Genomic DNA, 19,862 nt, shown 5'->3' with positions numbered 1-19,862 from the left:
CGCCGCCTTTCACACCTCCTCTATGTCTGAAGTCTCCTGGAGAGCAATGCAGCTGACCTGTCCATCTCCTCCCTCAGGTGGGCTTTTCTGTGCTCACGCGCAGCGGGGGAGCCCCTGTGGCCCTGGACCCTCCCCTGTCCATCACGCACCACGCCCTGCGGCCCCTGGAGTCCCTCATGAAATGTGTGGAGCGCAGCTGGATGGCCATCCTGGTGGGCCCCACGACCAGCGGCAAGACCAGCCTGGTGCAGCTCCTGGCCCTGCTGACTGGACATAGGCTGCGCGTCATGGCCATGAACAGCGCTATGGACACCACCGAGCTGCTGGGAGGCTTTGAACAGGTCAGTCACCGCATGACCGGGTCAAAGATAGGGTCTCTGTTTCCTTCCATATTCAGTACATAAACATAATGGACATAATGTGAAGTAATAGTAATACATATATAATGTGTGTGTGTGTGTGTGTGTGTGTGTGTGTGTGTGTGTGAAACATTATGTTTATATATTACACATAAATATTATACACATAGTGTGTTCCATGAGATTTTATGAACCTGTCTTCTACCTGCACAGGTGGACATCATCCGACCCTGGCAACAGGTCCTGGAGAGTGTGGACTATGTGGTTGCCATGGTGATACGGCGGGGGTTGATGTCACTGGACGGAGCAGTGCAGGACACTGAATTCCTCCTGAGCACGTGGGGAGCTTTCCGATGCTGGCTAAAGGAGGAGGGGCTTGACCGCACAGAAGGAACGGTCAGCTTTGAGGCGCTTAACAAACTGGAGGTCATCATTGTCCTGTTGCAGAAGCTCAACACCAAACTTAAGGTCTTCATAGGTAGGTTAACAAAGTACCCCCTTAACCTGAAGAAGCATGAAACACAAATAGATGGTGATTGTAGTTGAGCGTGTGGTGCTGATGGTTGGTGACTTTGCTGTGCTGTCCTGTGCTGTGATGCAGACATGTCCAAGCTGCAGATGGACTTCACTCTGCTGAAGGAGCGCCTGGCGCAGATGCAGGACGGTTGGAGTCACGGGGGCTTCGAGTGGCTGGACGGCATGCTGGTGCAGGCCCTGCAGGCTGGGGACTGGCTGCTGATGGACAACGTCAACTTCTGCAGGTCAGGAGCCGGACGAGCCCTCTGCTAACGGCAGGCATGGGGCTCCCATTTCAGGCGCAACAGCCTGAACAGAGTCTCCTAGATGTTGGGAAATAACTCTGACAATACTTCATTGTGACTGATGTTGTTTACCCTCTGTGCCTTAAATAAATGCTAGAATCTTCTATCCTTAGTGCTTATGTTAAAAATTGGGAAAATCATTAATGGGAAGAGTGGATATCGGCTTGGAAGTGGTCATTAATAATGTAATGTGTATTGTTGTGTTGTTGTGTAGTGCGTCAGTGCTGGACCGTCTGAACGCACTGCTGGAGCCGGGTGGCTCCCTGACCATTAATGAGAGAGGAGTTATAGACGGCACCACCCCCAGCATCTCTCCACACCCCAACTTCAGGTACAGCTGTGTGCTGTTGGGTTCAGGGCATCATGAACGCCATTTGTCAGAGGGCACAGATTTCATTCTTTGTAACTAACAGCAAGCCTAAGAGTCTTTTTAATGCTTTTTAATATTGTTCTCTGTCTCGTTTTATGCATATCCAAATGTGAAGAAATAAGAACTGACTGACCATGTAGATGCCACTACTTCCTTAAAATATATCAAGAGTACTACCTGCACTGTAGAGAAAGGGCACCATGATTCTCAATAGTGCTAATAAAAAAGTGAATGCAACATTCTTATGTGTTTTAATGTGTCTCACTCAGGTTGTTTCTGGCGATGGATCCCATTCATGGGGAGATCTCCAGAGCGATGAGGAACCGGGGAGTTGAGATCTACATCCCCGGCGAGCATGAGGCACTGTGCTGGGATACCATGGACCTGAAGACCCTCCTGAACACCACAGGGGTCATCGGAGACTGTGTGTGTGACCTGCTCATGTCCATCCACGCCGAGATCAAAGCCACTATCTGGGGTAAGCTCTGAGCTCCGGCACTAATTCAGATCTCTCCTGTGATCCTTTGGGATCTGGTCGGGTATGGATTGTGACTGTCTTCAGTCTGAAGATGTGTTGATGTTGAATGGTTTCTTCAGTCTGAAGATGTGTTGATGTTGATGTTGAACGGTTTCTGTCCCAGACTCACCAGCGTCCTCAGTCTCGTCTCTGTTCCACGCCGCCACCCTGCTGTCTAGCCAGCTGCAGCGAGGAGTGGACCTGCCCAGCGCTCTGCTCCAGGCCTGCGGAGAGGCCTACTCCCTCAGCCAGCGCACCACTGCTAGCCAGAAGGTACCACACCACAACACACAACCTCTATAGACATCAGCACTGAGCAAGTTAGTGTTGGATAGTATAACCTCAGAAAGCAACAGAACGAAACCACTGATGCTTCACTGTACCACATATCTTCTGCATAAGAGGGAAGAGGCAAGATGTTGGTGGGCACAAACTCTTTGTGATTTTTCTTTATTCTGTGCATATGAAAACTGAAGAAAGTATGGAATGTCTGATAACTCTCAACAAAAAGTTATTGTGTGCACATCCCACCTTCTGGCAGGTGCAGGACAAAAAAAAAACCTACTCAAGTGAAAAAATATATAATGTCCGCAACACTGCTTTTGATTCCCATATATTTAATGTACAAAAGGCACAATAGTTATGCGGCCCCTGGTGCCTTTTGTACATTAAATATATGGGAGTCAAAAACAGTGTTGCGGACATTATATATTTTTTTCACTTGATGTCTGATAACTCTCCAATGGCCAAATTAATGCCTTAGCACAGTAGTCTGGATCTGTCCCCTGGCATAACGTGTATATAAGCGAGCTAACCCTGCCCTTCCTGGCTGTCCTTCTCCAGCTGGCTCAGGAGGTGATCGAGCGGCAGCTGTCAGTGCTGGACACGGAGGACTGGGGGAACGGGCTGCTGTGTGCTGGAGTCTGGCCGGACAGGGTGCCCACAGCGCTCTTCTCCACCGAGGACTCGTGCTTCTCCAACGTGCTGAGGGACGGACAGGTCCTGTCCTTCTGCCTCAACTCCCTCAGCCTGCAGGGCAAGAGGTGAGAAACACACTCTACTGCAGTCTAGCTCCCCACCTGTTTCTAAGTAGCTCTCCAAAAGAAAATTCACAGTCTACAAAGACAGAAGGTACATGAGTTGACAGGATAAAAAAAAAAGCATACAAATCTTATTCGGCGGATTTGGGTGGAGTTGAGCTATGTCAATACATGGCATGTTACTACTAATATAAAAGCTCTCGGCTATGTCCATTTTGTCAAAGTAGCTCTCTGAGGAAAAAAGGTTGGAGACCTCTGGTCTAGAGCAACAGAATGCAGCTTTTTTTTCACTGTTTCTTTATATTTGTGAGTGGGTTGCTAGATTAAGAGAAAAAAGTTTTGTTCCTTTAAGACGATATAAGTGTATGGTGATATTCATGGATGTCAGAGGGTGGTTTTGCTGCATCTCTACCATTTTGTGAGAGTTCTGTAAAGTCAGAGTGGTTGCTCAATGGTTTTAACTATGGATGTGGAGCTCAACCATACTTTGTTCAGGTAGTATGACTTAAATGACCAAAAGTGTGGCCCTTGTTCAGGAGTCGACCACTCAGCCTGCCTGACCTCCAGAGAGCAATGCAGATTGGAGTGCTGCATGAGGGTCAAGTCTTCACAGGCAGTGTTGCCGACGTGGGTGCTGTGGACGCCATACATCTGTTGTCCACGGCAGTTCGGATCCTGACGGAGAGAGCCTCCCACAGCGATTGGATCCTCCGAACCACCTGGCTCTCACACCTCACCAAGAGCTTCAAACATGCACCAGGTAAGCTTTTCAGTCTAGCAGTGTTCTGCACACTTCTCACACTTGAAGAATCTTTGTATTATATGTATAGCATCTTGATTTTATTTTGTTGATACATTTGGAATTCAACACTTCACAAGGTCTTCTTCACTTCACTGAGATTCAGCACTTCCCAGGGCTTGGTTTAGTGTGTTAATAAACTGGTGTTTGGTTAGTAACCCCGGCTGCTGCATCTAATCCAGCGTTGGTGGGCATTCATATGGATTCTCTCTGCTCAGATGCGGTGTTGCTGCAGTTGGAGGCGGGGAACCGAGCCCTGAAAGCTGTGTTCAGCAGTAAGCTTGCCGTCAAGGGCAAGAGCCTCACAGAGCTGCTGCAGCCACACAGCACAGGTATGGACGCCCACACACACTCCCACACACCAGGCGTCATCTGGAGGTCTAATGAGGACATGTTTGACCTGTGATCTGTGTCTCCTCCGCAGATGACCACAGGATCATGGTGGATATGCGTTGGAACAAACAGTACCTGGACATCCTGGCCAACACATGTAATTTTGAGGATGAGGAAAGATACATGGAGTTCATGGATGCTCTGAATGCTGTAGCAAACAGGTATGGACCATGTGCCTCTGCTCTGCTGTGCTGGACCCAAACTGTTAACATGGAAAAGCAGATCTTGAGTATTTGGTCTGTGTGACCTCAGGATAATCCTACTGATGGACAGAGAGGAGAGGGCCGCCATCGGAGCCATGGCAGGAAACTCATCTCCACACAACAGTGCTCTGAGACTGGCCACAGCCTACTCCAAAGGTATGTTTATGTCCACACAACAGTGCTCTGAGACTGGCCACAGCCTACTCCAAAGGTATGTTTATGTCCACACAACAGTGCTCTGAGACTGGCCACAGCCTACTCCAAAGGTATGTTTATGTCCACACAACAGTGCTCTGAGACTGACCTCCTCTAGGGACCATTGAGTCCAGCTGTTTTCAGTGAGTGATTATTAGTTATGTGTTAGGCCATCAATGCTGCTGTTAAAGATGTTAATGATGGCCCCTGCCGTGGCGCAACTGGCTGCACTGTACACCGGTGACACGGGTTCGATTCATAAAGGCATAAAAAGCCCAAAAAATATACTTTAAAAAAAAAAAAAGATGTTAATGATGGTAATGTGATCATCTACTGCAGGCACCATGGACATCAGCCACCTGCCCCACCCCGTGCTGGTCCACCTGCGCTCCTTCTTTGACCTGTGGGACTCCTTTGTGCTGCAGGCCCTCCAGACCGGCCAGCCATACATCTCTGATCACCTCATGTTTGAGGTTTGTGTTTCAAGCTGCTTAGAATAGCACACACTCCCACACACACACATGCACGCACACAACACACACACACACACACACACACACACACACACACACACACACACACACATATATCATGTGTATCACATACATAAATCAGCTGGAGTTATTTAGGCTTTCAGAGCAAAAGCAAACTGCATAGACCACATCATTCTCTATTGCAAGGGCGTTGTCCACTCCTCCGCTTTGTCCAGACTCACGTCTCAGCTCAGGCCCTGCCCATGAGGCACGTCTTCAGTACGCTCTCTCTGCTTGTCCACAGATCCTGCAGCTGCTGCAGTGGAGGGATCGCTTCTGGCACGTGTGTAACTCGCTGGCGGCGGACACGCGCGGAGTGTGTGTGCTGTCTCTGCACTGGCAGTGGGTCCACAAACACCTCATCGTCCGACTTCCCCAGCTCCTCATGGGCGACGGAAACTATGAGTGAGGAGACCAATGATTTAGTTTCTTTCCAGCATTGTGAATCAGACTAATGATCATATAATTGCTCTAACCACAAGACACTGTGTTCTCTGAGGTTTTGTTAATGTTTAATGGTGCTCTTTTCAAACATTCTTTTAAAAGTGTATATTTTTTGTGTGTGTGAACCAGTGGTCAGCAGGAGATGCAGGCAATCTCCACAGCCATCCAGAACACCCTGTCGAGCTCCGCCTCTGTGGCTTCTGCCATGAAAGGCATTCAGAAGACCTTAGGAAAACCACTGCCATTCAAGGTACCGGACACTACAAGCCACACCTCCGTGCTACTGACTGTTTGGGAACAGGCGCTAGAAACATGAGTTTTCTTTTTCCCCTCCTTGTGTCCAGCTGGACGCTGTAGCCGAGTGTGCCTCTCGCCTGCGGGTCCTCACCAAGGCCTTAAACGTGGAGGATCTGCGGCTGGACAGCACGTCGTCACTATGGAGACAGGAAATGGCTCGTCTTCAGGGGGCTGTGTTGGGGCTGGACTCCAAGGAGAGTTTACTGGAAGCGTTAGGCCTGGTCCTAAAGGCAAACCACCAGTTGGAACCCCAGCAATCAGGTACGATCCACAGTGATCAGTATGCAGACTTTATGAGCCCAAACCTTGCCCTTAGTGATCGGCTCTCTTGTTAACTCTCTTGAGACCTTGGGACTTTTGTTTCATAATTGATAGATGCTCCTGTAGCAGAATTAAAGCTGTTACCACTCACTGTATGATAGTAGCTTTTCAGGAGCAGTGTTGGGGGCCATGTCCTACCCAAAGATCAGCTGACTCCAGGTCAGGCTTTACCTTGATAAAGTGTAGATCCAGGGTTAGATCCTTTTGAGGGTCAAGTGTGTGTTGGTAAGAACACTGTTGTTGCTGCTGGTGATGATTGAGCCTACTGTAACTAAAACTTGTATTGTGTTGTAGGTGTGCTGGAGAGGCTGGTGTCCTGTGTGGAACAGCAGCAGAGTCACTTGGCCTCCTGTGGTGTGCTGGACTGTAGCTCCGAGGCGCGGCACGAAGAGGACAGCGCTGCCCCACCCTGCCGAGAGGTCCTCCAGCAGCTGGCGCGCCGGGCGCAGCTCTGGCCAGTCCTGGAGCAGTTGGCCATGCTCAACCAGCTGAGGGTCACTGCAGACCTGCTGCAGCTCTCAATCTCACCTGGGTACACAAACACAGTCTTCACTTCCACCATGCCTCCTGTAGCGCAGTAGCCTGGTATTAAATGAATAGCTGCTGAATGTTTTGAGTCAGAAAATGAAGAGCAGAGTCAGAATAAGTCCTGGGCTTGATGGAGAAACGTTATGGAATAGTTCACAGTAGCAGAAGAGGCCAAACGTGTTCTTGAAAGCCTGTGCTGCTTTGCAGGGATGGCGAGACGGTGAATGCTGTACGCAGTGGCGTGTCCCAGCACCTCCGCTTCTGTCTCCAGTCCACGCCAATCAACATCCGGCAGCTCCATCCACTGTGGTTCCTGCTGAGCAGTGAACGGGTAAGTCCTCCACAGTAGGCCTCTGTGGCTTGGCTCTGTAGATGAAGGAAGACTAGTTTGATATTTTACTCCCATATCTTTATTTATTTTTCACTTTGCTTCACTTTTGTTTTTCACAACTGTAACGAGAACGACTCATGGCTTGAAATATGTGTATTTTTTTGTAATTCCTCTCCTAGCCTGTGGAGGCGCTGCAGTTTGTGTGGTGTGAGTTGCTGTCTGAGGTCCTGGTGGCCTTCTGGAGTAGCAGTGTAACCACTAACCCGGAGCGCTGGCTAAAGTGGAACCCCCTGAGCCCTGATGAGCAGAAGACCACCCGCTCACTACTGAGTCCATCTGATTCGGTAAGAGTGTGTGTGCATGTACATGCTTATTAGGAGACTCGACAGGTTCTTTCTTGATGTCTTTGTGGATTCCCTCAAGTTTATTTTTGAATTTGATGGCTTCATTTTGTAAAATTGTATGCTGTATAGCTGAATTTAAAACTGTTTAAACGCCATTACCCACAGGGCCCAGGAATGCTGAGTCGAGCAGTTTGGTCCAAATGCATGCTGGGTATCTTGAGCAGCAACGAATCAGGTTGCCGGTGGGACCCCACAGGGACATCCTTCCTGTCGTCATCTCGAGTCACACTGGGAGAATGGAGGGAGAGGACGTGTCAGCTGCAGGACCTTCGGGCCGTCTTATGGGACAGCATGGCTCTCCCAGCCCTGGCTGAATTCAGGTGCTCACTAAACACAGCAGGCAGAAATCAATATTACCCATATAGAATCCCCATCACAGAACCAAAGCATGTAGTTGCAAATGATCAGGATTGAGAGGAATTGACCCATCTAGCAAAAAAATAATAATTTACAGTATATATCAGATACAGCATATCATTGCATTATGTAAACAAACATTTGAAGACATAGTGTACTGTTTAGCTTCTACCTTCATCTCCCCCATGACGCACATCTTTTCATTCTCTGACTCTCTGTGTGCTTCTCTTCCTCATATGTTCTCTGTCTCCTTCTCTACTTCAGGAGAACGGACTGCAGGCTGCAGGGGCTGGTGCTGCGCAGGCAGCTGCACTCTCTGTCTGACCTGCTGCCTCCAGGCCTGCAGGAGAGCTACTCTGAGAGCTGCGAGAACCTCACGGAGGGGTCAGAGCCGGTCACCGCTGCCCAGGAGGTTCAGACGGCCCTGAGAGAGGGCCTCCCCGAAAACCTGCTCCCCGAGGGCTTCCTGGACACCCTCATCACCTGCATGCAGCAGCTTGTGCAGAACCAGGTCCACAGCTCGGTCCAGCTGGCATGGTCCGGCGTGTTCTGGGTGAACATGGGTCTTCTGCAGATCCAGTTGTGGACGCCTCAGACCATTTTTGACCCTGCTGTGAAACGGGCTTACAAGCTCAGCTATGCCAAAGAGGAGGTGAGCCAGCTCATACAGATACAGCCAGCATTCCTAATAGTCTCCTGCTGAAATAGCAACTCAAGCATAAACTGCACTTACAGCAAAATCAGACTAGATATTTAGTCTACAGTGAGTTTGTGCATTCCAAATGAACAAGACTAAATACCAGCTCCTCTTTCCCCAGTTGGCGCTGCTACAGGAGGAGTGGAGAGGACGCAGCTTGTCCTCTCAGCTTCTGACAGGAGTGGGGATTGAAGAAAGTAGCACCACAGATGGCTTCCAGCACCCCCGTATCAGGTAAACACCTCCATCTCACTGCCCTGGTAGTTAACCTCACCTCAGCCAGTGGTAAACGGAGTAGAGCACCGTTTGATGACATGAGATGACATGAAGATGTCATTTAAAGGAGCAGTTTAGAATATCATGGCTGGCTGTCTCTACAATGAGATTTAGCACCATGGTTGCCTCTGTGTTGTGTGTAGGTGAGTTGGTGCAATTTGGTGCTGCTTCTTGCTCAGTGTTGCTCTGCCCTGTGTGTTGTCTGTGTGTTGTCCGTGTGTAGGTACCTGTGGATCCGCATGCAGCAGGTGAACGAGCAGATCTCTGAGCTGTCCAGGAAGCAGGCGTGCCGGCCCAGCGAGCCGCAGTATGGCCGCCTCTACCAGGAGCTCCAGCACTACCTCTGCAGCATCGGTCAGCCGGCCGCCGTCCGGGACCTGCTGTCCCACCTGCTGAAGGCCCTGCAAGGCCCGGGGCCCAAGTCCCGCATGGGCATCCAGAGCCTGCTGAAGGAGGAGGCCGTGTGGCAGGCCTCGCAGCAGCGCTTTGCCCAGAGGCTGGCCGAGGAGTACCCGCTCTACCCGGACGTGGTGGGGCCACTGCGGGCGGCTATCCTGCAGATCCAGCATGGCATGAGGCTGGTGGCGTCGCAGGTGTCCAGCTCGCTCACCTCTCTGCCAGGGCTGCCCAAGCTGGTGTCCTGTCTGCTGGCCTTCCCCTCGCTGGGCAGCGCCCTGCCGTCCTACCTGGCCTGCGCCGACTTCCTGTGCTCCAGGGCCAGCATGGACGTGCTGAGAGGCCTGGGCAAGCTGCTGCCGCAGGGGGAAGTGGCGGCACGCTGGGTCCCTGACCCCTCCACCCTGCTGCTCAACGCACTGCTCTATGTCCAGTGTCACGCTCTGTCCACCGGCCAGTTGGGGCCCGAGGCGCGCAAGCTCTTCAGGCATATCTGTCAGGTATGGTTACTTACGTGCGTGTCCAGTGTGTCGGTCACTTGCTCCTGTGTGTGTGTGTGTGTGTGTGTGTGTGCTTAGTGCTGCTGTGCTCCCTCGGCAGGCCCTGGTGAACGAGTGGGACGAGCAGGAGAGGCGAGCGCGGGAGAAGGAGCAGATGGAGGCCAGCCTGTACCGCAGCCGGAGCAAGCAGCACGGGAGCAACCTCACGGAGGACGAGCAGGAGGAAAGGGAGTTCAGGCGGGCCTTCCCAACCTTCCAGAAGGTACCATGTCATGTAGTAAATCGCAAGGCCTATTCACACACTCAGAACCTTTTGATTTTACAACAGCAGCTTATTGCATTTACTATATAGTGCTTTTTTTTTTAATTATTTTGGCATAATGTCCTGTGCCTCTGTAGGACTTTGCTGACATCGTGTGTGAGCCCAGTCTGGAGGCGCCAGTGGAGGAGGTGGAGGAGGAGGAGGAGGAGGCGGACGGCCAACCTGGCGAGAGTGGGAGTGGCCTCCTGTCAGCCGCCTGCCTGCAGACCGTGGTGCAGGTCCACCAGAGGCTGTGTCTGACCCATGCCCACTCACTGTGGTACCAAAGCAGCACCAAGGTCGCTGACCCATGCAAGGATTACATCAGCGCTCTGGTCTCCTCCTATCAAATCGCAGCTCCTGTGATCTCACGCTTCTACCATCTTATAGGTAGGTCAGACTATGCCGTCTGTGTGGTGCTGTTCAGCTGACTGCAGATTCAGGCAGTTGTATGGACTCTATTGGCATAGTTTCAGCAGTGTGGTGAATTGCTCTTTCTGTCATCTCTACCAGATGCGGAGATGGACCCACAGCTCCTGGGCACCAAGCTGCTGCTGTGCTGCCTTCTCCAGAACACGGTGCGGGGCGCCGGGCCCTCCAGTAGCCTGAGCCTGCAGGTGGACGGGCCCTACGACTTCTACCAGCAGCCCAACATGAGCCAGGCCCGTCTGTGCCTGCCTGTGCTGGAGCAGCTAGCCCAGGCTGTCCGACACCGGCTGGAGGAGTGGCCTGAGCATCCCGCCCTCATGCAGGTATGTCCATCATCATCCTCATCATCGTCATGGGCAACAGGAGATGCATCTGAATAAGCAACAGAGTAGTGATGTCAACTAGAAGCCGAAACATCTCCATCATTGACTCACTATTGCACACTATTGAATGGTCAGAGTGTTGTTTGCCAGTGATTACCTTGGTGTGACCTTATGCGTCTTCTCTTGGTCCTGACAGCTCACGTTGGTGATGGAGCGCATCCAGAGCTTCAGCTTGTCCAGCCCACTGGCCAAGTTCCTCAACGGCCTGGAGATATTACTCACCAAAGCCCAGGTGAGAATGTGTGCAGTCTGTGCGTGGGTCCGGTGCCAATGTCAAGTGCTTTGAGTGGACTTGTGCGTCTGGAGTATGTGTTCTCTCTGTCTGCTTGGCCTAACTTTGTTGGTTTCAACCCTCTCAACCCCCCAGGACTGGGAAAGCAACGCCAGTCGCTCTGTGACCTTGAAGAGGGAGTTGGAGTCCGTCACGCAGCTCATCATTCAGTGGCGCAAGCTTGAGTTGAGGTAAGACCTCCGAGTTCACAACTCTCTTCCCACATCATATACTTGCTTTTGAAATGTTGGAAATGAGAAAGGATTGATGTTGATTTCCTCTTTTGATGATTTTGCTGTAGCTGTTGGTCCAGCAGCCTTGACAATGCCATGAAGCGGCATGCTGAGAAGTCTGTCAAGCACTGGTTCTCCATCCACCAGATGCTGGAGAGATTCCTTCTGGAGCAAAGAATGGAGACCCACACTGGTAGGAGCTTCCTGTGCACTGTGTTGCCCTCAACCTGCTCTTGGGTCATAGTATGCAGACAAATAAATGTGAACTGAAGTTTGAATTGCCTTTTGAATCGTATGTGTGTGTGTGTGTGTGTGTGTATGTCCATCTGTAGTGGGTGATGCTGGAGGAGTCGAGCTGTCTCTGGCATCCGTGGCGTCCACCCTGCAGGCCTTCGTAGAGGGTTCCAGTCTGGGCGAGTTCCACACGCGTCTGGCCATGCTGCTCAGCTTCCACTGCCACTCTCTTCTGCTGGCCCCTCCGCAGGACGGACAAGGTCAGTGGGACCAGCACGTCTGTCCTCAATCACGCGTGTGCTGCTGCTAGCTCTCACGCGTGTGCTGCTGCTAGCTCTCACGCGTGTGCTGCTGCTAGCTCTCACGCGTGTGCTGCTAGCCTTGTGTCGTGTGTTGTATTGTTGAAGCTGTAATGTGTCTGTGGTTGATGTGCTCTTTCAGATGCGTTGTGCAGCCTCCTGTGGAATCTGTACAAGTACTACTCTCAGTTCTCAGAGAGTGTGCAGGCCAAACTCACACAGCTGCGCAAGCCCATTGAGAAAGAGCTCAAGGCAAGTCATGCATCTGTGCGACCCACCCAATATTAGTTATCTATCTAGTTTAGATACAGTTTATCCAAATTTGCTTATTCTGTTTTCTCACTACTTCAGGATTTTGTCAAGATCTCCAAGTGGAACGATGTGAGTTTCTGGTCAATTAAGCAGTCTGTGGAAAAGACTCATCGGTGAGCTCCATTCATCAGTAGATCATGAAAGTGGAAAATCAAAACTTATTTGTTTTAATTGCTCATTCTAATGTTTTTTTTTTATTGCCATTTCCAGGATCCTCTTCAAGTTTGTGAAGAAGTTTGAGGCTGCCCTCGGTCAGCCCTGTGCCCCCTCACTGGTGGAGCAGGGCAGCAGTGCCAGCGCTGATAGTGTCGATGCCAACCCTGAGGAGACGCCCTTGCTGCGGGTGCACCAGGCTCTCAAAAGTGCCCTCCCTGGGAAGGGCCGAAACCTGCAGGTTGGTTCAGCTGGAGTTAAAGACCAGAAAAAAGACCAATGACCCGTCTGTTGGACAGAGTGAACGAAAACGTCTGACCTCTGCTGTTCAGTAGTTTGTAAACGGCTATCAATACAACCGGAAACAGTAAAAGCTAGATTGATGATAGTTTCTAAACACTGGTGTGTGTGTGTGTGTGTGTGTGTGTGTGTGTGTGTGTGTAACAGAGTGATGTCCCAGAGGAGAGTGCCTCGGGGCCGGAGCCCACCTCTCTGCAGGGCCGTCTGCCCCTCCTCATCAGGAGGATGAGGAAGATGTGCGTGCAGCTGGTGAAGAAGAGCGCCATGCCTGACCTGTCCGAGGACCTGGACCAGTTCACGGGTAAGAGCGCAGCTGATGGGATAAATCCACTCCACCCACCCCAGTGATTTCAGAATATCCAGACACATACACAAGACCTGGCATTAGTAGCATTAGTAAATCCATAACATGCGAAATCTCTGGGTTGTTTGTTGCAGCTGAGATCATCTCCAACGTGCGGGACCTGCAGAGCCTTACTGTGGATGTGTCGGCCGAGAAGGACCGGCAGAAGTCCGAGGTCAAGCACATCCTGCAACAGAAGCAGCGAGGACTCTCTGACCTCTTCAAGATGCTGGCTCAGATTGGTGAGTCCACCCCACTGGTCAGATGGGGGACGGATAACACTTGAGTGAGGAAAGTTTTTGACATTAACGTGTCTCTCTACAGGTCTGTCGTTCCGGAAGGGTCTGACGTGGAACCGCACAGCTGATCCAGAGGAGATGTTGTGTCTCCAGCCGCTAGAACTGTCCACTGCTCTGTCCACAGTGAAGACCGATGTCCAGACAGAGAAGATGTGAGTCACACTACAACCTAACATTTATTTCTTTAATCTCACCACGTTGTTGTGTGATTTGAGTTCATTTTATTGTGCTATACCTTTACAAGACACTTGAGATGTTCAACATACTTCCCTCTCCATGCATGGCACTAATTCATCTCTTTCAGGTTATTTTCTGAGATGACAAATGCTTGGGAAGGATGTCAGAAGTACTTCTATCGCTCTTGGGCTAGGAGAACAGCCTTACACACTGCTCTTCAGAGTGCTGCCAAGGTGAGGGACTGAGATGCTCCAGAGACAGATTACATCAGAAACCAGACATAGTGACCGCACCTCTACTCATTTCTTGCCTGTGGTCAGTTACAGCTGTTGTGTAACATCAGGAGAAATGGACTTCCTGAGTGAGGGCAGGGAAGTGAATAAGAGTGTTTTAGATTAGACATCTTTCATAGTATCATCCATTAAACCACCTAGCTTTAGGCTAAGGGGCTCTTTCAAAGCTCATCTCTACTCAGGGTTTTGTTCTTTACAAGGAAGCTGTTTTAGTGTTCCGTTCCGGCCCTTTGTTTTATTTGAAATGGATTTGTTGCATATTTGGGTTATATCAGAAACTGAGTGCAAATGTCTGACTGACTGACTAAAACCTTAATGGCTTTGCAGGAGCTGGGTTTGGGGAACATTGAGCGATGTAGGGGTTTCTCATCCCACCTGTTCAAGCTGCTGCTCAGACAGAGGAGACGCTTGGCCAAACTCACTGAAAACTGGGTCCATCTCAGGTAGGAATCAAACACTTTCAGAGTAGACCCAAACTCCTCATTCATCAGCTTAACCATTCCAGCAGATATTGGCTGATTTTGTGGTTGTATTCAACGCTCCCATGTTGTTGCCAATGCTACAGGCGTCTCATTGATGGTGTCCAAGAGCTCCAGTCCCAGCTGGCGGACAGCAGCCCGCTGGACGACGCCGTCCTGCCCCCGCAGCAGCCCCTGCACCTGTGGTTGCTGCGCGCCCAGACGCTGGCCTCGCAGTGCTGCCTGGCCCTCCAGCAGCTGGGCCTGGTGCTCCAGTGTTGCCCCGAGGGGCCGCCCAGGCCTGGACAGCAGCAGAGCGAGGGCCTGGGGGAGCCCGAAGAGCCCACGCTCCGGCAGGCCTCTCCTCTGGACGCCAACCGCCAGCCCCCTGGGTGCCTGATGAGGAGGGGCGAGGAGGCCTGGAGCCAGCTGATGCAGAAGGTGGAGCACATGCAGGTGGAGAGCCGGGCTGTGAAGGAGCAGCTGGACAGCATCACGCAGCAGAACTCCGAGTGGGCTCTGCACACCTGGTCAGTGGGCACACAGACATCAGTCTTCAGGAACGATACTAGTACTTCATGATTGTCATAATCAGGTTTTTTTTTTTCAGAGAATGTTATAGTTTTAGTAATAGTTTTTAAAGTGTTTTTTTTACACTCATTAAAGTTTCGCTTGTAACCTGTGGCTGGTTGTTGCAGGGGCCACTTCACGCTATGCTGCTCGGTGCTGGATCGGTTGGGGGCTGTGGTGGCGCAGATGCCCAAGGTGGAGCAGCTTTTCACCCCCGTGGAGGCATTTGGCCACCACGCCCAGCCGGCGCTGATCAAGGGTCTGCACTGTGTGAGGGAGGAGGTGGAGTCCAGCCTGACGGAGTTCACCACCTGGAAAACGCAGCTTCTCTCTCTGGGCCACTCCCAGGCCGGTACGTTGTAGGCCTCGTCACTGGCATAGTCGTTAATGACCAGTGTGCGTTTGCGCAAGAAGTGTGGTCCAGCATTTTAAAAACCCAATGATTCTTAAAAAGCTTTTAAGCTCTAATAAGTTTATGAGTCAGTAGATTATTCGTGCACCACTGCCACTGTCACGTCACTGCCACTGCCAAGTGCATCTTGTGGCTGGCATGATATCACTCATCAGTCCTCATCTGGCCTCTGTGTTTCCCACAGATTTCCCCCAGATGTTCTCCTCGGAGTTCTCTGAGCAGCTGGAGCAGGCCATCAACACGGTGCTGTGCGCCGTCCAGAATCTGGTGAAGAGGAGGGAAGCACAGCAGCAGGATGACCAGCAGTCTGAGAGCAAACAAGGTGCCTGGACCCTCTGGACCCTCTGCTCACAGTCAGAAGCAAAGAACCAGAATAGGTCACATAGAGTTAACTAACCTGGACTCAAAGAGCTTCCCTGCCAGGGTTTATAGACAAACTCTAACCGAGTTATTTTTAGTAGGAGACAATAATATGAATGTAACATTTGTGTGAAGTGGAAACGTATAGTAGTTTGTGTGAAGTGGAAACTGACCTGGTCTGACCTGGAACTGTTGTATTGTGGCTCTGTGCTGAGGAGTTGTTTTGATGTGTGCTGGTCTCAGGGAGTGATGAGGAGTTGGCTGAGGACCTGCTCAAGCCAGGGCACCTGAACCGACTGCTGGATGAGGATCTGGGTGCAGAGGTGTTGTGCCTGGCACTGCCAGAGGTCAGTACGGTGGTGGAACAGCTGCTGGAGACTATTCGGGTTTACAGAGACTCCTGTCCACCTCAGAAACTACAGGTACACAATTCAGGCGATTTTTCTGTATAATCCTTATTTAAAACCCATACCAGTCAATCATCAATAACACAAAACAATCTGTGTGTGTGTGTGTGTGTGTGTGTGTGTGTGCGTGCGTGTGTGCACAGGAGCTGAGTGAAGCCTGCAGGTTGCTGGTACGCCTGGAGCCCATGCTGGGCGTGTACTCTGAGCTGGTGCGCTTCTACCTGGCGGTGTGTCTGGGGACCCACAGAAGCACAGGGAAGCTCCTCTCCGTGCTGGCCAGCATCTTCACTGAGCTCGCTCAAAAGGTACAGCGCTGAAGAAACCTGCCTCAAGCCAAATCCAGCCGTGTTTATGCTGGTATGGCATGGAAATACCTGTTACTGCCAGCCAACTGTGTGTGTGTGTGTGTGTGTGTGTGTGTGTGTGTGTGTGTGTGTGTATGTATATGTGTCTGTAGGTGTGTCTGTGTGTGTGTGTGTGTGTGTAGGTGTGTATGTGTATGTGTGCAGTCTAATGCTGTGTTTTGACCATGGGTGTGCCTGTGCTGCTGCAGGGCTTCTGCCTGCCTCAGGAGCTGATGGACGGTGGGGACGGCGAGGGCGCTACGGAGTTCCACGACTACGAGGGAGGCGGAATTGGCGAGGGCCAGGGCGTGAAGGACGTCAGCGACAAGATCGAGAACGAGGAGCAGGTGGAGGACACCTTCCAGCAAGGTCAGGAGAAGAAGGAGGAGGAGGAGCAGAAAGGAAACATCAAGGAGGAGGACAACGCTATCGAGATGTCCGAGGACTTTGATGGAAAGATGCATGACGGCGAGGACAGGGAACCAGGTAAGAAGAAGCGTGTTTGCAGGGTAACCGGTCAAGAATCAGTCTGGGTTTCCTGTTCTTGACCAATTTGGGGTATTTCTCTTTTGTGTACAGGGGAAGATGAGGAGGAGTCGGACAATGAGGAAGAGGAGGAGTTGGATAAGAAGATGGGCGACCTGGGTGAGGGTAAAACAGACACTCTGGATGAGAGGATGTGGGGGGAGGATGATGATGACGATGATGATGATGATGACGACCAAGAGGGCAGCGACCGAGAGGAAGAGTCAGGTCCAGGAATGGATCAGGTATGTTTTCAGCTGGAACTATAGCATGTTGTCCAGTCAAGGCTTTGGATCTTTGTTCATTTGACAAGGGCACTTAAACTCTGTTTGTGGATTCATCTACAGGGGGAGTCAGAGCTTGTTGCAAAGGATGACAACCAGGGTGCAAGTGATGGCAATAAAGACAAGAAGCAGGACCCAGAACAGGTCCCAGATGAGGAGGAAGGGAAGGAGAAGATCCATGAGCAAATGGATGAGGTTAGCTCATTTGCTTAAGTCATTTCCCTTCCATCCAATCCAAATGAATCTGTTGGTCCTTGTGAGATATTAAATTACTAATGGTGTGTCTTCTTTTTCCGTTTGTGTTCAGCGGGAATTTGATGAAAATGAAGTGGACCCATATCATGGCAAGCAGAATAAAAATGCAGAGCCAGAGGCCATGGAGCTGCCTGAGGAGCTGAAGCTGGATGAAGAAGATCAAGGTGGAGAGGATGATGGCGGAGAGGGAGATGGTAAGCGACGCCTCACCACCACAGTGTGTGAGCTCTTATAATCCATCTCAACATCTCAAGCCCTATGTACTGAAATCCCTGATCTTGTGTCCCATCAGAGGAGAATCCCTTTGATATTGAGGACAAGCCCATGGACCTGGAGGAAAAGGAGGGGGCGGAGAAAGAGGGAGATGAGGAGGGTGGGGAGGAGGGGGAGGAGGTGGCAGAGGAGCAGCAGGAGGGCCAAGGGGAGGAAGAGGGTGCTGACGAGAGCTCTGCTGATGGGGAGGAGAAGATTAAGGAGGAGGAGGAGAACGACCCCATGCCCGACGAGAACGCTGAGGACCAAGGGCCTGAGGAGGAGAAAGACCAAGGTCCAGAAGCAAGAAAGGAGAAGGAGCAGGCTATTCCATCTGGCCCCAATCCTAAGGTTGGCTCCATCTTTCCTCAGTGTAAAAGAAGTTTTCATCATCATCAGACGGTTTTGATTTTATTTCAGAAGAGCTATGTACATAATTGCACATCAAACATCACAGCCATACATATTAAGATGGGGAGGTAAGTAGGAGGTGGGTTAGTAAACAAATTGACATGTATTTGTTTATGTGAAGGAGGAAGAGGAGGAGGATGGTGCTGAAGAGGATGAGAATAAACCAGAGGAGAGCAAGAGGAGAGAACATGACACTGATGGCCAGACAGGGGACGAGAACGTCCAGAGCGAGACCGCTGTGGAGCTGGCAGGAGCCGCATCTGAGAGAGACCAAGCCAAAGAGGTGTGTATATGAGTGTCTTCGCCTCTGTGTGTGTGTGTGTGTGTGTGTGTGTGTGTGTGTGTGTGTGTGTGTGTGTGAGTGAGAGAGAGACCCGTGTGTGGGTAGATCTAGCCTCACATCTGTGTTTGTCACAGGAGCATGGGAGTGGGGCAGCAGATGCCAGTCAGTCTGAGGGACACGACTCCAAGCTGATGGCTCAAGTCTCTGCTCTCAAACAAAGCCAGAAAAAGACACAGGTGAGCCTTCCGGTCAGCTGCGAATTAAGGTCCATGTCAATTAGACTCTATATTTACCGCCTTTTTCTGCATACACAGTGCTTTGTAAATTGAGGTCAAAGTTTGCTTAAGTTGGTCCTGTTTAAAGTAGTTTTATGAAAGAATTCACATCCATCCACATCGAAGCACATTTCCTCACTCTGTAACATTTCTTCATGATTTATCAGAGTTTTAAACGGAAGCCTGGGCAAGCAGACAATGAGCGCTCAATGGGGGATTATAACGAACGCATCAACAAACGTCTGCGGACCGTGGACAACCGAGACGAGCGCATGCAGGACGGCAGCAATCCCAACAACCAGCAGGAATCTGATCTCTATGAGCACATCAAGCAGGGAGAACAGGACTACGACGCACAGACCTACGGTAAGAGCCAGAAGATGAGAACTTCCTCTCCTCTCTCACACCTCCCCCAGTAATCAGACCAAGGCATGCCCATCAGCTGCTGTGCAGACCGTAGACTACCCTGGGATGTCCTTTTCTTCAACTAGGGATGTTTGATTTTCAGTTTTGTTCTGTGCTTTGGTTAGAAAATGATGTCTTGAGTGATGGGGCTGCACAGTTATCGCATTCGCAATATGAACCAACACAGTTACCTAATCACAAAACCTACTAATAATCATGCAGTTACTTTTGTCACATTTCTGACTTATATTCATGTCATCCTCCTTGACTGTGCCACTTCTGGTTGGTGGGTGTGCATAGTGCGTAAGGGGCACAGAAATTCTGATTGGTCAGTTGGGGTGCTGTGCTTCTTGTGCACTGGGCGTGCTCACCAAAAAGGTGTGGCACAAATTAAAGAGACATTTTGAATATTGAACTGGATCAATTCATTGACATTAAAAAATCATATCATATTAATATACATTAAAAATTAGCAATTCGATATTTTTCCCAAATCGAGCAGCCTAACAGGATATAGATGAGTTTGATTGAAATGATCTTGGCACCCATGTTTGTCCTTTGTGTGTCCGACTGCAGATGTGGCTAGTGCTGACCAGCAGAAGCCAGCTGGTACCCAGCCCAAGCCTGATGAAGAGGAGGACATCGCCATGGATACAGAGGAGCAGGAGGAAGACTTCCAGAAAGTGAAGGCCGAGGATCTGAAACCTGAGCAGCTGGAGTCCGCTAAAGCTAAGCGGAAAGGTACTGCTGGACATCCTCAGCTTGCCCACATGTGGACACATATCACGACTACAACTCGGTCCGAGTGTGCAG

At 50.7% G+C, this 19,862-nt stretch overlaps 1 protein-coding gene across 1 annotated transcript in view; it reads left to right on the top strand.

The window, feature by feature from the left end:
* Window positions 1–19,862, top strand: part of mdn1 (midasin AAA ATPase 1) — a 40,788-nt gene that overhangs the window by 16,341 nt on the left and 4,585 nt on the right. Inside the window, exons 41-91 of the mRNA XM_048249844.1 lie at window positions 78–341; window positions 573–837; window positions 961–1,120; window positions 1,395–1,511; window positions 1,820–2,028; window positions 2,192–2,340; window positions 2,911–3,110; window positions 3,644–3,867; window positions 4,125–4,238; window positions 4,331–4,460; window positions 4,552–4,658; window positions 5,037–5,170; window positions 5,475–5,635; window positions 5,804–5,924; window positions 6,019–6,232; window positions 6,587–6,824; window positions 7,028–7,151; window positions 7,331–7,495; window positions 7,661–7,875; window positions 8,177–8,564; window positions 8,731–8,843; window positions 9,109–9,781; window positions 9,882–10,043; window positions 10,181–10,472; window positions 10,596–10,834; window positions 11,031–11,126; window positions 11,262–11,356; window positions 11,467–11,591; window positions 11,731–11,892; window positions 12,074–12,183; window positions 12,283–12,356; window positions 12,454–12,637; window positions 12,844–12,997; window positions 13,135–13,281; window positions 13,364–13,490; window positions 13,643–13,748; window positions 14,136–14,251; window positions 14,374–14,796; window positions 14,965–15,188; window positions 15,433–15,570; window positions 15,852–16,030; window positions 16,159–16,320; window positions 16,569–16,845; window positions 16,939–17,129; window positions 17,232–17,363; window positions 17,476–17,617; window positions 17,716–18,026; window positions 18,208–18,369; window positions 18,504–18,605; window positions 18,812–19,010; window positions 19,626–19,790. Of these exons, the coding sequence (XP_048105801.1) occupies window positions 78–341; window positions 573–837; window positions 961–1,120; window positions 1,395–1,511; window positions 1,820–2,028; window positions 2,192–2,340; window positions 2,911–3,110; window positions 3,644–3,867; window positions 4,125–4,238; window positions 4,331–4,460; window positions 4,552–4,658; window positions 5,037–5,170; window positions 5,475–5,635; window positions 5,804–5,924; window positions 6,019–6,232; window positions 6,587–6,824; window positions 7,028–7,151; window positions 7,331–7,495; window positions 7,661–7,875; window positions 8,177–8,564; window positions 8,731–8,843; window positions 9,109–9,781; window positions 9,882–10,043; window positions 10,181–10,472; window positions 10,596–10,834; window positions 11,031–11,126; window positions 11,262–11,356; window positions 11,467–11,591; window positions 11,731–11,892; window positions 12,074–12,183; window positions 12,283–12,356; window positions 12,454–12,637; window positions 12,844–12,997; window positions 13,135–13,281; window positions 13,364–13,490; window positions 13,643–13,748; window positions 14,136–14,251; window positions 14,374–14,796; window positions 14,965–15,188; window positions 15,433–15,570; window positions 15,852–16,030; window positions 16,159–16,320; window positions 16,569–16,845; window positions 16,939–17,129; window positions 17,232–17,363; window positions 17,476–17,617; window positions 17,716–18,026; window positions 18,208–18,369; window positions 18,504–18,605; window positions 18,812–19,010; window positions 19,626–19,790 (9,481 nt within the window). The remainder of the gene's footprint in view (window positions 1–77; window positions 342–572; window positions 838–960; window positions 1,121–1,394; window positions 1,512–1,819; window positions 2,029–2,191; window positions 2,341–2,910; window positions 3,111–3,643; window positions 3,868–4,124; window positions 4,239–4,330; window positions 4,461–4,551; window positions 4,659–5,036; window positions 5,171–5,474; window positions 5,636–5,803; window positions 5,925–6,018; window positions 6,233–6,586; window positions 6,825–7,027; window positions 7,152–7,330; window positions 7,496–7,660; window positions 7,876–8,176; window positions 8,565–8,730; window positions 8,844–9,108; window positions 9,782–9,881; window positions 10,044–10,180; window positions 10,473–10,595; window positions 10,835–11,030; window positions 11,127–11,261; window positions 11,357–11,466; window positions 11,592–11,730; window positions 11,893–12,073; window positions 12,184–12,282; window positions 12,357–12,453; window positions 12,638–12,843; window positions 12,998–13,134; window positions 13,282–13,363; window positions 13,491–13,642; window positions 13,749–14,135; window positions 14,252–14,373; window positions 14,797–14,964; window positions 15,189–15,432; window positions 15,571–15,851; window positions 16,031–16,158; window positions 16,321–16,568; window positions 16,846–16,938; window positions 17,130–17,231; window positions 17,364–17,475; window positions 17,618–17,715; window positions 18,027–18,207; window positions 18,370–18,503; window positions 18,606–18,811; window positions 19,011–19,625; window positions 19,791–19,862) is intronic.

The sequence above is a fragment of the Alosa alosa genome, chromosome 8 (assembly GCF_017589495.1).
Source record: "Alosa alosa isolate M-15738 ecotype Scorff River chromosome 8, AALO_Geno_1.1, whole genome shotgun sequence".
NCBI classification, from domain to species: Eukaryota; Metazoa; Chordata; class Actinopteri; order Clupeiformes; family Clupeidae; genus Alosa; species Alosa alosa.
Note: the sequence above shows the minus strand (reverse complement) of the source record. Positions and strands in the feature narration are given on the sequence as shown.